The sequence below is a fragment of the Schistocerca piceifrons genome, chromosome 7 (assembly GCF_021461385.2).
Source record: "Schistocerca piceifrons isolate TAMUIC-IGC-003096 chromosome 7, iqSchPice1.1, whole genome shotgun sequence".
Classification (NCBI taxonomy): Eukaryota; Metazoa; Arthropoda; class Insecta; order Orthoptera; family Acrididae; genus Schistocerca; species Schistocerca piceifrons.
In genome coordinates, this window is record NC_060144.1 from 209,551,653 (window position 1) to 209,569,435 (window position 17,783).

General features: G+C 39.4%; 1 protein-coding gene across 1 annotated transcript in view; it reads right to left on the reverse strand.

The window, feature by feature from the left end:
- Positions 1-17,783, reverse strand: part of LOC124804667 (leucine--tRNA ligase, cytoplasmic) — a 167,947-nt gene that overhangs the window by 39,348 nt on the left and 110,816 nt on the right. Inside the window, exon 10 of the mRNA XM_047264908.1 lies at positions 8,689-8,876. Coding sequence (XP_047120864.1) covers positions 8,689-8,876 — 188 coding nt within the window. The remainder of the gene's footprint in view (positions 1-8,688; positions 8,877-17,783) is intronic.

The window sequence follows — 17,783 nt, forward strand, 5'->3', positions numbered from 1 at the left end:
TTATATAATCTATTTGATACCTTTTAGTATCTCCAGGGTTCTTCCATGTATACAACCTTCTTTCATGATTCTTAAACCAAGTGTTAGTTATGATTATGTTGTGCTCTGTGCAAAATTCTACCAGGTGGCTTCCTCTTTCATTTCTGTCCCCCCAATCCATATTCACCTACTATGTTTCCTTCTCTCCCTTTTCCTACTGACGAATTCCAGTCACCCATGACTATTAAATTTTCGTCTCCCTTCACTATCTGAATAATTTCTTTTATTTCATCATACATTTCTTCAATTTCTTCGTCATCTGCAGAGCTAGTTGGCATATAAACTTGTACTACTGTAGTAGGTGTGGGCTTCGTATCTATCTTGGCCACAATAATGCGTTCACTATGCTGTTTGTAGTAGCTTACCTGCATTCCTATTTTCCTATTCATTATTAAACCTACTCCTGCATTACCCCTATTTGATTTTGTGTTTATAACCCTGTAGTCACCTGACCAGAAGTCTTGTTCCTCCTGCCACCGAACTTCACTAATTCCCACTATATCTAACTTCAAACTATCCATTTCCCTTTTTAAATTTTCTAACCTACCTGCCCGATTAAGGGATCTGACATTCCACGCTCCGATCCGTAGAACGCCAGTTTTCTTTCTCCTGATAACGACATCCTCTTGAGTAGTCCCCGCCCGGAGATCCAAATGGGAGACTATTTTACCTCCGGAATATTTTACCCAAGAGGACGCCATCATCATGTAATCATACAGTAAAGCTGCATGCCCTCGGGAAAAATTACGGCTGTAGTTTCCCCTTGCTTTCAGCCGTTCGCAGTACCAGCACAGCAAGGCCGTTTTGGTTATTGTTACAAGGCCAGATCAGTCAATCATGCAGACTGTTGCCCTTGCAACTACTGAAAAGGCTGCTGCCCCTCTTCAGGAACCACACGTTTGTCTGGCCTCTCAACAGATACCCCTCCGTTGTGGTTGCACCTACGGTACGGCTATCTGTATCGCTGAGGCATGCAAGCCTCCCCACCAACGGCAAGGTCCATGGTACTTGATTAAAAAGGACAGCCAACTGTAATTTTACTTGCAGTCATGTGCCAATAATGAACAGCCACTGAGCAGCTTTCTATCTATACGTGAAAAACAACAAAGCTGTCTGTTGAGGTGAATGCACGGATATAGAATAAAATTATATCTATATATGAAAACAACAGAGCAGTTGGTTAAGGTGAATGCATAGAAACACGAACACACTGATGTAAAGCATAACAGGCAAGAATTTGCTGCTAACTTCATAGGTGATTAATGTCTCAGTACCAGTGATTAAGAACTTTCATGCTGCAAATTTACTCTACAGCATGTGTTCAGTTTCCAGAACATATTTGGCACCAATTGACGCAAATTGCTCCCATTGCTGTCTACCCTTCATCCGCTATGTCCTCTATGTTGAATGTCTCTCTCATTTATTTATTTATTTATATTTTGATGTATTTTTTTGTATTTTTTTGTCTTTTCTTTCCACAGCTATCCCCTCCTCTTCTAGTCTATGCATCAACTTTCATTCTGTCCCTCTTATCTAAGTTTCCTTAACTTCACTCTGTCAATTTTAACTTCTTAAGTTGTTGTCTTTCATCAGTACCAGTATTTTACCCATCATCAGCAACTGAAGTTGTATATATCGAAATAATCAGCAACCATTTGTGTTCTAACCCAAGATCACTGCAACTTTATTACACGAAGAAGCATAAACACGGGAGACAAATTACATACAACAGATGCCACACATGTGGCCAGCAGAGCCTTCAGCTCCAGCCTATGTAGTCATTAGTTCTAACTGGGGATACAGCCAGCAGACTGTGCATGCAACTGCTGGCATACTAGCAGACCGGGTGGTCAATAGTGACTGAATCGAGCACAAACTCCACACAGGAACTATGAAGCAGTGCACAATCAAATGTGGCACTTACAGTAAGCTGCATAAAAGAAATTTAATTTCTTTTATGCAACTGGTTGCTGATTATTTCATTATACACTCCTGGAAATTGAAATAAGAACACCGTGAATTCATTGTCCCAGGAAGGGGAAACTTTATTGACACATTCCTGGGGTCAGATACATCACATGATCACACTGACAGAACCACAGGCACATAGACACAGGCAACAGAGCATGCACAATGTCGGCACTAGTACAGTGTATATCCACCTTTCGCAGCAATACAGGCTGCTATTCTCCGATGGAGACGATCGTAGAGATGCTGGATGTAGTCCTGTGGAACGGCTTGCCATGCCATTTCCACCTGGCGCCCCAGTTGGACCAGCGTTCGTGCTGGACGTGCAGACCGCGTGAGACGACGCTTCATCCAGTCCCAAACATGCTCAATGGGGGACAGATCCGGAGATCTTGCTGGCCAGGGTAGTTGACTTACACCTTCTAGAGCACGTTGGGTGGCACGGGATACATGCAGACGTGCAGTGTCCTGTTGGAACAGCAAGTTCCCTTGCCGGTCTAGGAATGGTAGAACGATGGGTTCGATGACGGTTTGGATGTACCGTGCACTATTCAGTGTCCCCTCGACGATCACCAGTGGTGTACGGCCAGTGTAGGAGATCGCTCCCCACACCATGATGCCGGGTGTTGGCCCTGTGTGCCTCAGTCGTATGCAGTCCTGATTGTGGCGCTCACCTGCACGGCGCCAAACACGCATACGACCATCATTGGCACCAAGGCAGAAGCGATTCTCATCGCTGAAGACGACACGTCTCCATTCGTCCCTCCATTCACGCCTGTCGCGACACCACTGGAGGCGGGCTGCACGATGTTGGGGCGTGAGCGGAAGACGGCCTAACGGTGTGCGGGACCGTAGCCCAGCTTCATGGAGACGGTTGCGAATGGTCCTCGCCGATACCCCAGGAGCAGCAGTGTCCCTAATTTGCTGGGAAGTGGCGGTGCGGTCCCCTACGGAACTGCGTAGGATCCTACGGTCTTGGCGTGCATCCGTGCGTCGCTGCGGTCCGGTCCCAGGTCGACGGGCACGTGCACCTTCCGCCGACCACTGGCGACAACATCGATGTACTGTGGAGACCTCATGCCCCACGTGTTGAGCAATTCGGCAGTACGTCCACCCGGCCTCCCGCATGCCCACTATACGCCCTCGCTCAAAGTCCGTCAACTGCACATACGGTTCACGTCCACGCTGTCGCGGCATGCTACCAGTGTTAAAGACTGCGATGGAGCTCCGTATGCCACGGCAAACTGGCTGACACTGACGGCGGCGGTGTACAAATGCTGCGCAGCTAGCGCCATTCGACGGCCAACACCGCGGTTCCTGGTGTGTCCGCTGTGCCGTGCGTGTGATCATTGCTTGTACAGCCCTCTCGCAGTGTCCGGAGCAAGTATGGTGGGTCTGACACACCGGTGTCAATGTGTTCTTTTTTCCATTTCCAGGAGTGTATATCTGTCATTCTTAGTTCACTGTTGATTTCTCCCACTCTCATTTCTTTCACATATCACGTTCCATGGATCCTGTCTTGAATGAGTGGCTTAAGGGATGTGGAACAAGACAATTTACACATTGAAGTGCTGAAGTAACCAGTGCTGGCTGGTCCTGTAAAGTGCACCAACAACAAATTATGAGTAGCGCGGATCCACTCAAACTATAATTATGGTAAAATAAAACAATGGAATATCAGGATGGAATGTAATGTCTGGCCACAGCAGCCAAGGACTTTTGAGTTATGTGGCATTTATATTCTTTAGTCCAAGCTTTCTGATAAATTCCAGAATGAGTGGCTAATAGTTTTTTTTACTTTGTTTTTAAATATTTGGGGATTTCCAATTTCCTGCCTGGTGTCTGCTAACAATCTGTTATGTACTTTTGCACCAGAATAGACAACTCCATTCAGAAACAAAACAGTTGGTGTATCTGATTATAGTTTCTTTTGGTTACCCTTTTACCTGCAGAATTTCTGCACCACCGTAATGAGAAAACACACATACAGAGAAGGAAAGGTCTGCATATATAACAACAACAAAAAATTAAATAGAAAATAAAACTAGAAACTCTAATACAGATTCAGGGAGGAAAGATGGAACAACGCAAAACAGATGGAATGACAACACAGAAACGTCGAAGATACATCAGAAACAGTAGTACAAACTGACTTCAAATGATCCATGCATATTTTCTATAACTGCCTCATCAGTAAATCATTTACTTTTCAGGAATTATCAGTTTTATATGATAATTTAATTCTCTATTCAACTCACACCTTTGAAGTAGATAGAAATTTTTAAAAGTTCTGTTGCCATAGTGATGATTCTCATAGAATTCCTGTGTGGTTTATGTAAGAGAACAATTTACAGTTTTAGATCCACACCCTAAAGGATAAAGTTAGATAGGTTAAAGTTAGACAGGTTAAAGTTAGATATAGTGGGAATTAGTGAAGTTCGGTGGCAGGAGGAACAAGACATTTGGTCAGGTGAATACAGGGTTATAAACAAAATCAAATAGGGGTAATGCAGGAGTAGGTTTAATGATGAATAAAAAAATAGGAGTACGGGTAAGTTACTACAAACAGCATAGTGAACGCATTATTGTGGCCAAGATAGACACGAAGCCCACTCCAACTACAGTAGTACAAGTTTAGCTCTGCAGATGATGGAGAAATTGATTAAATGTATGATGAGATAAAAGAAATTATTCAGGTAGTGAAGGGAGATGAAAATTTAATAGTCATGGGTGACTGGAATTCGACAGTAGGAAAAGGAAGAGAAGGAAACGTAGTAGGTGAATATGGATTGGGGCTAAGAAATGAAAGAGGAAGCCACTTGGTAGAATTTGGCACAGCGCATAACTTAATCACAGCTAACACTTGGTTCAAGAATCATGAAAGAAGGTTGTATACATGGAAGAACCCTGGAGATACTAAAAGGTTTCAGATAGATTATATAATGGTAAGACAGAGATTTAGGAACCAGATTTTAAATTGTAAGACATTTCCAGGGGCAGATGTGGACTCTGACCACAATCTATTGGTTATGAACTGTAGATTGAAACTGAAGAAACTGCAAAAAGATGGGAATTTAAGGAGATGGGACCTGGATAAACTGACTAAACCAGAGGTTGTACAGAGTTTCAGGGAGAGCATAAGGGAACAATTGACAGGAATGGGGGAAAGAAACACAGTAGAAGAAGAATGGGTAGCTTTGAGCAATGAAATAGTGAAGGCAGCAGAGGATCAAGTAGGTAAAAAGATGAGGGCTAGTAGAAATCCTTGGGTAACAGAAGAGATACTGAATTTAATTGATGAAAGGAGAAGATATAAAAATGCAGCAAGTGAAGCAGGCAAAAAGGAATACAAACGTCTCAAAAATGAGATCGACAGGAAGTGCAAAATGGCTACGCAGGGATGGCTAGAGGACAAATGTAAGGATGTAGAGGCCTATCTCATGAGGGGTAAGATAGATACTGCCTACAGGAAAATTAAAGAGACCTTTGGAGAAAAGAGAACCACTTGCATGATTATCAAGAGCTCAGATGGAAACCCAGTTCTAAGCAAAGAAGGGAAAGCAGAAAGGTGGAAGGAGTATATAGAGGGTCTATACAAGGGCGATGTACTTGAGGACAATATTATGGAAATGGAAGAGGATGTAGATGAAGATGAAATGGGAGATAAGATACTGCATGAAGAGTTTAACAGAGCACTGAAAGACCTGAGTCGAAACAAGGCCCCGGAAGTAGACAACATTCCATTAGAACTATTGACAGCCTTGGGAGAGCCAGTCCTGAGAAAACTCTACCATCTGGTGAGTAAGATGTATGAGACAGGCGAAATACCCTCAGACTTCAAGAAGAATATAATAATTCCAATCCCAAAGAAAGCAGGTGTTGACAGATGTGAAAATTACCGAACTATCAGTTTAATAAGTCACAGCTGCAAAATACTAACGTGAATTCTTTACAGACGAATGGAAAAACTGGTAGAAGCCGACCTCGGGGAAGATCAGTTTGGATTCCGTAGAAATGTTGGAACATCTGAGGCAATACTAACCCTACGACTTATCTTACAAGGGAAACTCCCCATCGCACCCCCCTCAGATTTAGTTGTAAGTTGGCACAGGGATAGGCCTTGAAAAACTGAACACAGATCACTCGAGAAAACAGGAAGAAGTTATGTGGAACTATGAAAAAATAACCAAAATATACAAACTGAGTAGTCCATGCGCAACATAGGCAACATCAAGGACAATGTGAGCTGAGGAGCGCCGTGGTCCCGTGGTTAGAGTGAGCAGCTGTGGAACGAGAGGTCCTTGGTTCAAGTCTTCCCTCGAGTGAAAATTTTACTTTCTTTATTTTCGCAAAGTTACTATCTGTCCGTTCATTCATTGACGTCTCTGTTCACCGTAATAAGTTTAGTGTCTGTGTTTTGCGACCGCACCGCAAAACCGTGCGATTAGTAGACGAAAGGACGTGCCTCTCCAATAGGAACCGAAAACATTTGATCGCAAGGTCATAGGTCAAACGATTCGTCCACGGGAAAACACGTCTGATATATTGTATACGACACTAGTGACGGCATGTGCGTCACATGACAGCAATATGTTGTCGACCCATCTAACTTGCACACTTGGCGAATGGGTAAAAAGATTCTTCTACCCTGCCCGATTTAGGTTTTCTTGTGGATGTGATAATCACTCCCAAAAAAAGTGATGAAAACATAAGAGTTTGTCACATAAACTGCAACAAATGAATGAAACAGTTTCACAGCCGCACAGTTTTCCCTGTGCTCTGTCAAAACATATGTTTTTTACGTTTTCAAATGTTTCCGTGTGTAGACCGTCAAATCCTGTATATGTCCAAGAAAATCTGAACATGTCCTGGAATTTTGGAGAGCGAAGTTGATTATGTGTGAGTGCCTGAACTTTGATAATTGTCTGAAAATAAAAAATTAAACTTTTCACTCGAGAGAAGATTTGAACGTAGGACCTCTCATTCCGCAGCTGCTCACGCTAACCACGGGACCACGGCGCTCGTAAGCTCACACGTTCCTTGATGTTGCCTACCTTGCACATGGCCTACTCAGTTTGTATATGTTGTTTATTTTTTTCATAGTTCCACACAACTTCTTCCTGTTTTCTCGATTGATCTGTGTTCAGTTTTTCAAGGCCTATCCCTGTGCCATCTTATAACTAAATCTGAGGGGGGTGCGATGGGGAGGTTCCCTTGTTAGAAGAAAGATTAAGGAAAGGCAAACCTACGTTTCTAGCATTTGTTGACTTAGAGAAAGCTTTTGACAGTGTTGACTGGAATACTCTCTTTCAAATTCTGAAGGTGGCAGGGTTAAAATACAGGGAGCGAAAGGCTATTTACAATTTGTACAGAAACCAGATGGCGGTTATAAGAGTCGAGGGACATGAAAGGGAAGCAGTCATTGGGAAGGGAGTGAGACAGGGTTGTAGCCTGTCCCCGATGTTATTCAATCTGTATATTGAGCAAGCAATAAAGGAAACAAAAGGAAAGTACGGAGTAGGTCTTAAAATCCATGGAGAAGAAATAAAAACTTTGAGGTTCGCCGATGACATTGTAATTCTGTCAGAGACAGCAAAGGACTTGGAAGAGCAGTTGAACGGATTGGACAGTGTCTTGAAAGGAGGGTATAAGATGAACATCAACAAAAGCAAAACGAGAATAATGGAATGTAGTTGAATTAAGTCGCGTGATGCTGCGGAAATTAGATTAGGAAATGAGACACTTAAAGCAGTAAAGGAGTTTTGCTATTTGGGAAGCAAAATAACTGATGATTGTCGAAGCAGAGAGGATATAAAATGTAGACTGGCAATGGCAAGGAAATCGTTTCTGAAGAAGAGAAATTTGTTAACATCGAGTATAGATTTAAGTGTCAGGAAGTCGTTTCTGAAAGTATTTGTATGGAGTGTAGCCATGTATGGAAGTGAAACCTGGACGATAAATAGTTTAGACAAGAAGAGAATAGAAGCTTTCGAAATGCGGTGCTACAGAAGAATGCTGAAGATTAGATGGGTAGATCACGTAACTAATGAGGAAGTATTGAATAGAATTGGGGTGAAGAGGAGTTTGTGGCACAACTTGACTAGAAGAAGGGATCGGTTGGTAGGACATGTTCTGAGGCATCAAGGGATCACCAATTTAGTACTGGAGGGCAGCATGGAGGGTAAAAATCGTAGAGGGAGACCAAGAGATGAATACACTAAGCAGATTCAGAAGGATGTAGGCTGCATCAGGTACTTGGAGATGAAGAGGCTTGCACAGGATAGAGTAGCATGGAGAGCTGCATTAAACCAGTCTCAGTACTGAAGACTACAACAACAACCACCCTACTTACAACACCTTTGGAACTCTTTATCTGAATGTTGTTACAATAATGGTCGTGACCACTTTTTTTCAAAACTTTACTGTAAATTATTAAGCAAAGTTCATTAAAAAAATGATTCTAGTTCTTAGAATTCTTGAATCTGCTACTGATCAGGGGTATGATTGCCCTGACTTTTACTGAAATGGAATTCTTACTGTGAGTAATCTTTTCCACAGGCCTTGGGAGCAGATGTCAGCTCTTCACTCTAATTCCTTAACAAATGTGGGACCAATAGGGATTACGTGCTAGCAAGATTTGTTTTAGTTTCTTCAGTGTAACATATATTTCTTCAAAATTACCTAAACCGTATGTCCTCGAACAAGCGTATTCGTGTAACCAGTTCAGGGTCACTTGAAAATTCTTCTTAACTTCTTCATGGAAGGTGTTCATTATGTCAAGGCACTCTTCAGCCTGTGTTCTCCAGTTGTTCTCTCCATAGTCAAGATACCACTGATCACAAAGAGCAACTACACATTCATCACCAGATCTGGAAAATAAAATAAAAATCCCAATTACAACAGCTGTCATGGCTATCAAATTTTATTCATGTAGAAAGTGGCTGTGAGGACAGGAGACAAAACTTTATGAAAGTAATATTTAAAGTCACAAAGAAGCAAGGTGTGAGACAGACATCAGAAAGTGGGGCCAGTGCTACCTAGGAAGTCCCACTTGTTGACAACATGCTGAGGATACAGAAATGCTGTAATGGCTAGGCAAGTATAATACCCTCAGGCACCAAGGTGACTAACAGATGCTGACATACAGCCAAGACATACAAAAACCTTCTGCAAGGTTCTGGAAGAATCTTTAGAAATACCTTCAGAAGAATCATAGAGGGGTGGGGGAGGGGGGGGGGGTGTACAAAAAAATGTAGGGGAGAATCTCTTGAGTTTTCTGCCTGTCAATAAAGAAAAAGCTATGTACAGTTTGTTTCTAGTAGTAGCAGCAGAAACGGGTGATGGTTGGTATTTTTTATGTGTCAGAAAATAAAGAGGAATAAGCACTGCCTTAAACTTATCTCTTCTTGTGAATAACTTTGTAGAGTTGCAAAGACTAATAGTTGATTTTTCTGTGAGTCAGAATATAAAGAAGAACCACAATCTTGTATTTGCCTCCCATTGTGGTTAAATTATCTGATTGTGTATTATTGTAACGAGGTGCCAGCAGAGTACTCATCTCAGATGGGAAAAGGTAGAGCTCAGGGACTGGGCACTGCTGGATAAAACTATCAAATGACTGATACGGTGTGCTAATTGATTTGCGAAGATACAAAGTTACTGTAAGACACCTGAATAAGGTTGAACTATTGGGAAATAGTCTAGAAATCGAAGGATCAAAAAAAGAGGAAGACCGAAACTAAGATGGAAAGACAAGGTAGCAGGGGACCTAGGAGAATATTTTTGTTAGTAGCTAGTTTCGTAACAGAAAAATACAAAAGGTATTCATATGCTACAGGCAATAAATTGAAAGTAATAGCAAGTGCAGAGCAATAAAGAAACAGAGCAGCTGAGTGGCATTTCGGCCCTCCACCAACAGGAAAAGCCATTAGTGATTGGCGAGCTAGTGAAGAACTGAAAAAAAAATAGTAAGACTAAATGTGCAAACAGAGGACTGAATGCAAAATGGCCAAAACTAGAAGATAACGTATGGAAATGCATTCCAGCACAACAAAAAAATGGCATTGGAATTCATACAAAAATGATTCAAATACACACTTGTAAGCTAGCACTACTGTGGAACTTAACAGATTTTAATGGTGGAGTTACTTGGTGCTGCAGGTTTAGAAAGCGTCATGGACTTAGCAAGCAAACCACAACCAAAATATCTCAGAAAATACCACAAGAGTGTAAAAAAAAAAAAAGTGGACATGAAAAAATGCACAAAACTGTTGTCCTTTCATGTTGTGCTGATGGTACTAAACTTAATTCAAATGATCATTTTCAAGTGTATAACAATGCCAAAACCTTCTGAAATACTGCCAGGTGTTGTTATTCATGTACATGACAAGGGTTGGGTGGACAAGGCTGGTATGAAATTATGGATTAATGAAGTGTGGGAAAGAAGGAAAGGTGATTTATTGAAGGAGAGTTCTCTTCTTGTGCTACATGAGTTTAGCAGTCATTTGAAAAATACTGCTAAAGAGAAACTGGGACAGGGAAATACAGAGCTTACTGTTATTCCAGGAGGACTTACTTCACAATTACAACCTCTTGATGTCTTGATAAATAAACCATTTAAAGTGTATATGAGAGAGGAATGGAATAAAGTGATGAAACACAAACATGAATTCGCATTAAAGGGAGCTTTAAAATTACCTACAATCAAACAAATGTGTCAGTGAATAAAACAGTCATGGTCTAGAATAAAAAAAGACATTATTGTTAAATCTTTCAAGAATTCCAGCATAAGTAACACTCTCGACGGCAGTGAAGACCACCTCATCTCATATATGAAGAGGACATCGATGATGATGAAGAGGGAGTGGAGGAGGAGGAGGAGGAGGAGAAAATTAAAGGTCAGTTCAGTTTTATAAACTAAGCAGCTTTTTTTTAGCCCAGCTTTGCAGTCTAATAATACAAATAGTAAAATTGGTACTTTTTAAAAAAGTGCTTAAAATTAAGGTGCATCTTATAGACTGTAATATACGGTGTGTTTGAGGCATTGTCTCATGCTGATAATTAGATAGAGCCAGCAGATCTTCCCTCTACTGCCTGAACAGTGGTTTCTCCTCTATTGAGGTTCGGGCACCCACAGTAAAGGAAGTAGCTGTTAACTGTTCCATTGTTAGGCCCATGATAGCCACTTCTATGGAAATGGGAGTGAAATATATAAAATGTGCACCATGTGTGTATCTTGAGAACAATTGTCTGCCAAGAAGAAAAGGCCATCCTGGATACAAATGAGCGCACAAGTTTCAGTCAGCCATAGGTCCAATGGCATATATTACACACAGCCTGAGACCATTCTCAGTTTTATTCTAGAAAATGGTGGAAATGGTGAAGATAGCTAACCTAGTTCATGAGGTTTCTACACAATGTCGAATGGAGTGTACCGTTATGAGAGCTAAGTGAAGAGTCTACATCTAAAATTTTATTGTTTCTGTAATGAGTTCGGTTGTAGAAAATAGCATGCAAGAGGTTACTGCAACCTGTGCTACAGAACAGTTCCAGCACACGAGGTTCTTAACAGGTGAACAAGCCAGCAGACATAGGACAAATACGATGACACACTGCTAGAATAGTAACAGATTGTTATAGGCCATACAAAAATATTAAGAGAACTGCTCAGAGAATCTAAATGGGAATCTTTGGAAGAAAGGGAATTTTGTCCTTGCATAACACATTTTGAGAAAGGGAATTTTGTCCTTGCATAACACATTTTGAGAAAGGGAATTTTGTCCTTGCATAACACATTTTGGTAAATTTAGAGTGTAAGTATTTGATGAAGGCAGTGCAAGAATACTGTTGTCACCATTGTATATCTTTTGCAGGTATCATGAGAACGTGATAAGAAAGATTAGGGCACATACAGAGACATTCAGACAGCAATTTTTCCCTCTCTGATTATGTGAATGGAATAACGCAGAAAATAGCTAACACTGGTGCAAAGCACCATCCACTGTGTACAGTACAATAGAAAGCACAGTGTATGAAGTAGATTTAAACTATGATACTTCTGAGCAAATTAAAACTGTGTGGAGGACTGACATTCAAACCTGGAAAATTGCCTTTCGCAGGCAATGCTCAATGGCTGACCTATCCAGGGATGACACAACCCATCTTCACTTCTTCTCTCGTACTTTCCAACCATATCTCTCATGACTAGCACTGCTGGAAGAAAGGTTACTATGAAAAAATGGCTTCGTCACAGCCTTGGGACCTGTTTCTAAAATTCCTCACACTGATAACAATTTTAGATGATTCTGTGGCAGTTTTCCATATAAGTAAATTCTGAGAGTAAAAAATCTATATCACTCAGTTAAGTATATCTCCCAATGAAAGATAATCACTGCTGGATTTTTAAACATAGATTCATCATCAACATCCCTTCCCCTTTCTGTTATCCCTCCCTGACCCCTCCAGACTGCTGCTTCCATCCCACACGATAGTTACATTTTGGCCTGAGCTGCGGAAGTTGGCAGTCATGCAAGCATGAGGTGTGATTCTCTTTTTCTGGTATGCTTATGTGTAAGTGTCTTAACTGTGCCTCGCTGCAACTTAGCGTGTTGCCTTTATGGTGAGTAGCAATCTACCTTTTCCTAGATTTTTGTAAAACTGTATTTAGTTTGATAACAGTATTTCAAGGCCACTTTCACTGCTTTCCAGTCCAATCTATTGAGTACAGGGTGATTCATGAAGATATGCAAATATTTTAATATGTTATTCTACAACTAAAACTACAGAAGATAGTTCATATTAACATAGGTCTGCAAATGTTTAGTTATGGAGTTAAGGCTAATAAAAGATTTTGCCTGAAATTTGGCAACTTCACTAATATGAAGTCATTGCAAAACTGTACAAGGTTAAACTAAAGCACAATTTCTGTTTATTTTGCTGTTATTGGTCTGGTGAATCTAATGAAACACATCCCAGATGTGTATCTGCAGTAGTTTTCCAGAACATCCAGAGTCAAAGATTATTACATAAGTAAATTTGTTTACTTTCAATTAAGAATGTAGAAACGTTTATGTCATTGTTTGCAACCATTAGTGAGTTGCTTCAGTCGTTTCCTAACCTTGAAATGAGTTAGTTTTTTCTGGTTTAATTTGAATTCGTGTATGCTATGGTATTAACAACAACAGATTATCTGACACACACTTACAGTTTCAGTTAACGTTATTACCATCTTGTCTCCAAAAATACATTCTCTACAACTTCTGTTGAAAACTGTGCAACTGTCTGGAATTAAAAAAAAAAAAAAGAACTGGGCCAAGTAGTTAATAAATTAAATTTTTTTTATGAAATCCCTTCTTTGCTTCTCTGGGTGTTCTGGAAAACTACTGAAGATACACGTCTGCCACATGTTTTATTAGATTCACCAGACCAATAACAACAAAATAAATGGAAATCGTGCTTTACTTTAACCTCATACAGTTTTGGGATGGCTTCATATTAGCAAATTTGCTAAATTTCAGGCAAAATCTTTTATTGGCTGTAACTCCGTAACCAAACATTTGCAGACCTATGGTAATATGAATTTTTTCTTTAGTTTTATTTGTAGAATAACATATTAACAGATTTGCATATCTTCATGAATTACCCTCTATATTATGATGCTTTAAATTTAATCATCATCATTGGTTGTAAGAATTCATTGATAGTTTTGTAATATTTCATTTCTGATGTGTTGGTTGTGTAGCTTAGTTCAATTACAACTGATTTTGAGGCCTATTTTCATACTCGCTCTGTCAAGATGCTGCAGTTTATTAGTATCACAAAGTGCCCTCAACAAAATTAAGGCAATTCAGTTATTTTCTCATAGAATTAGTTTTTTTTTTCTCTTTTAACCATGTTAAGGGCTTGGAAACTACCTCTAAGACTGCTGAGAATAATTTTAGTAATATGGAATCTCCTTGCCAGCCACCTCTCCATTCTGAGTTTCCAATTATCCGGATTAAGTAGGCTAACCTAGGTTAAATCAATAGCTTGTTTTTCCCTAGGAGCGTTAGTACAGATTTTGGTTTAGCTGAGTCAAAAACTTTTTCAGAATCGATGAATACCAGACAAAACAGTAATTCACACACAGTACACTCAATTCTATAATTTCATTTTTCTCAATGAGTAAGTTTGCAATGATTTCCTGTAGGCAAATCAAGTCTTTTTCATAAGTATTAAGAGTAGTATTTAACCTTTTGTTTTCAATACGAGCATTAGCATTCTGTCAAGTAGAGTAATTGAAGATTTCATGTGCTAATCTGCATTTTTTTAAATATGCAGGCGCAGGTGCACCTCTAGGCCTAAAACTTTCACAATCCAGAATCTGATTAATCTCTACGCAACTCTATTTTCTTTTTCTTTTTACTTAACAACTGTACGCTCGACATGGTATACAACTTCAGTGTTAACAGCAATGTATCAACAGGTTCCCACTCTTTACAACAAACATGTTTTAGAGCCTTTCATACTGAATTTTACATAGGTACTGTTTTTATTATCACATTTGACCATGTTCCCAATACCTGTACAGGGCACATTATGAAATAAAACATGGATGGTATATTTGAATGTTCATGAATGTCCAGCTAGAGCAAGACACAGTTTACATCAGTCACTCAGCTTCTGACAGTACATAGGCTGCAACCATTCAATGTTCGCTCTGCAACAGATCTTACCTGAAAGCGTTAATTATGTAAGTAGCAAGTTGAGTCACAAATAACATACCAGGAACCCGTAAATACATTTGTGTATTCTGAAAGTCCTTAAATGAAAATAACCAATTGCACTTGACATTGGATGACGGTTAATCACACACATGGCCAGAACTAAAGTCCTGATTTTTCATTATTTTATGAATATGTTTACAACATTTTTGCAAACTGTTCTTGTCAGTAAACCTGTTTATACACAAGAGTTACAGTTAAGTTTATTAATGTAACTTGAAGTTTTGTAATGATTCAGTCACAAATATTTTGATGATAGTTCTTGTTTACATAAACACGTTGAGCAAACACCTTCCATTCGTTAACAGATACAGCACACTTCTATAAAAATATTTTTGTGTGACTTTTCACAATATTCAAACAACATTAGTTGAAATGTTACCACTTTCTGCATAATGTGATTTACTTTGCGGTACAGCACTATTCAGTTGCTTATGGAGGTCCCAAAACACTCTGACTGCCTTGTGTACATGCTGGTGACAATAACCAGCTCCAACAACAATGCCTCAAATCAAATTACAAGTGCCTGTGAGCAACATTAACGATCAAATATTGTGTAAGGTGCAATGACAGTTTGCTCTCACAAATGAGCTTGAAGTGTTTAGTTCTAATGGTAGAAGGAAACAGAGGCCACAGAACATTATCTGACCGTTTTTTCAAGGCACAAAAAATTGCTTTGGCCAGCTACCTCAGTTAGAAAAGGAATAATCTCCAGTAGGTGTAAGTGTAACTAAGGTGCAGCAGGCTGTCAATAGGAAATCAACTGTTTCAAAGAAAATGTGATGTCAAATTTCTTCCAACCAAGATAATATCTTAGCAATTGGAAGAGAATATAAATGTTATAGGAAAGTCTTGTAAAATGTAAGTACTTTTGGACTGAAGAAGATCACTCACTGAAAAGTGAAAAGCATTGAGCTGTTGATAGGCTGGGCTAACCACGCGTCCAGCCACCACCATGTAGGGGCATAGGTAGTTAGTTAGTTAGTTAGTTAGTTAGTTAGTGTGTGTGTGTGTGTGTGTGTGTGTGTGTGTGTGTGTGTGTGTGTGTGTGTGTGTGTGTGCACGGGCGTGCGCGCGCGTTTTTTACTCTAGTTTAGTTCATCAAAAGATAACTTGAGAAGCTAACAAAGTTTCTTTTTTTTTGTGTGTACCTATAAATAATTCAACACTTCTGTTTTTTGGTGAGTGGTCTCCAGTCGCCGATTTAAAAATGTTGTGCCCCTAGGCACACCATATTATATACACACCCCCTCAAAAAAAAAAAACATGTTTTAAATAATAACTATTACCTGATCACCTCACAATTGCCATTTTGGGTGGGACTGGCGTGAGCTGTTTCCATACTCTGCTACTCGTTGTTCTGAAGGACGCATCAGCGGCCTAGTCAAATTCAATCAAAATGCAATATGGTTCCTGAACTCTACTTTGTGTACGGCAGTGGATAAAACAAACTTAAAACAGCATTGTTTTAACACGTTCTTCTGTCGAAAGTCAACAGAAACAAACACAAGGAAAATAACTTTTCTTTTATGTCCCAAAAATTCAGCAGAGCATGTAGGAGACAATGGATTTTTGTTATACATTCACTTTTAATATGTTCTTTTACATGAAACCAATGAAAATAAAAATAAGTTGTGTTAAGATCTAAAAATTGAAGCAAACGTGTCATACATTAGAAATTAATATGTACTTTTACAGAGATGTGTTCAAAATTAAAATTAAACTGTTGTTTTATGATCTAATACCTTGAATGTGTGGCAGATAAAAAATAAAAAAAACACGTTCGGTATTAATATGTGAATCTATAGGAAAGCGTAAGAAATGAAAATGAAAAAGGGATTTTGGTGCACGAATTAATAACTAAATACAGATGAACAAACACAGAACTGGATTTGCTATTACATAATTTTAGAAACTAGTGTAGAAAAATCAAATTTGTTTTATAATCTAACAGTTAACATGTAAAGCATTAGGGTTTGTATAGCTAGATGCTGCATAATAAGTGTACACAATACCTTTAATCCATGTAAGGGCTCAACAGTTTTGTACTGCAGCTACTGCTCTCACCATAGCTCTTTCTTAACGGTATTAGCTAAGCTTTAACGTATTTATTGACAGCACTGAACTACGTTATTTAACACTTTTTCATCTGAGTGTACTCTCTGATAACGTATATTTCTGCGATAACTATACATTTCAGCAGACGCCAAGAATACGTACCAGTGATATACTACAGTATCAGTATGACTTGATTGTACAGTGCCGAGCGTCCTGGGTCATTCGAGTATTGTATAGTATTGTCAGGTGCCTTGGGGCACATCTGCAGCACTGAACTACGTTATTTAACACTTTTTCATCTGAGTGTACTCTCTGATAACGTATATTTCTGCGATAACTATACATTTCAGCAGACGCCAAGAATACGTACCAGTGATATACTACAGTATCAGTATGACTTGATTGTACAGTGCCGAGCGTCCTGGGTCATTCGAGTATTGTATAGTATTGTCAGGTGCCTTGGGGCACATCTGCATCTAAATGAGGTTTAGTTCCATGTTCTGCCATCGTCAATTGTAAAATAAACAGGTAATACGTAGTTTGTAAATCCAATGAATGTGTTCTAAGTTATAATAAAAATCACATTATAATCTTAGATTTTTAAAACTAATATGAATAAATAAACAAACTCACCAGTCAGCAAAGTTTGCGTCTGGCTTTGACAGCATAAAACTCGTTGATCGTATCTACATAGTTCAGACGGTTATCAGTTAGAAGGTCGGCTTCGATGTGAAGATGTTCAATCTCTCCTCAGACAACGCAGAACATAGGTATGATTTCAGTCTTTTAAGAGCCGAAAATGGGGTTTTGCTGAACAATTTGTAAGTGCTGTACACATAAATATTCTAAGAGCAATGTCAACGTTTGGAAAAACAGACTGTAATCTCTTTTCAGAAAAATTTACTCATTTGGATAGGTATATCAGTAATCTCAGAAGATTTCAAAATTTCCGTGAAA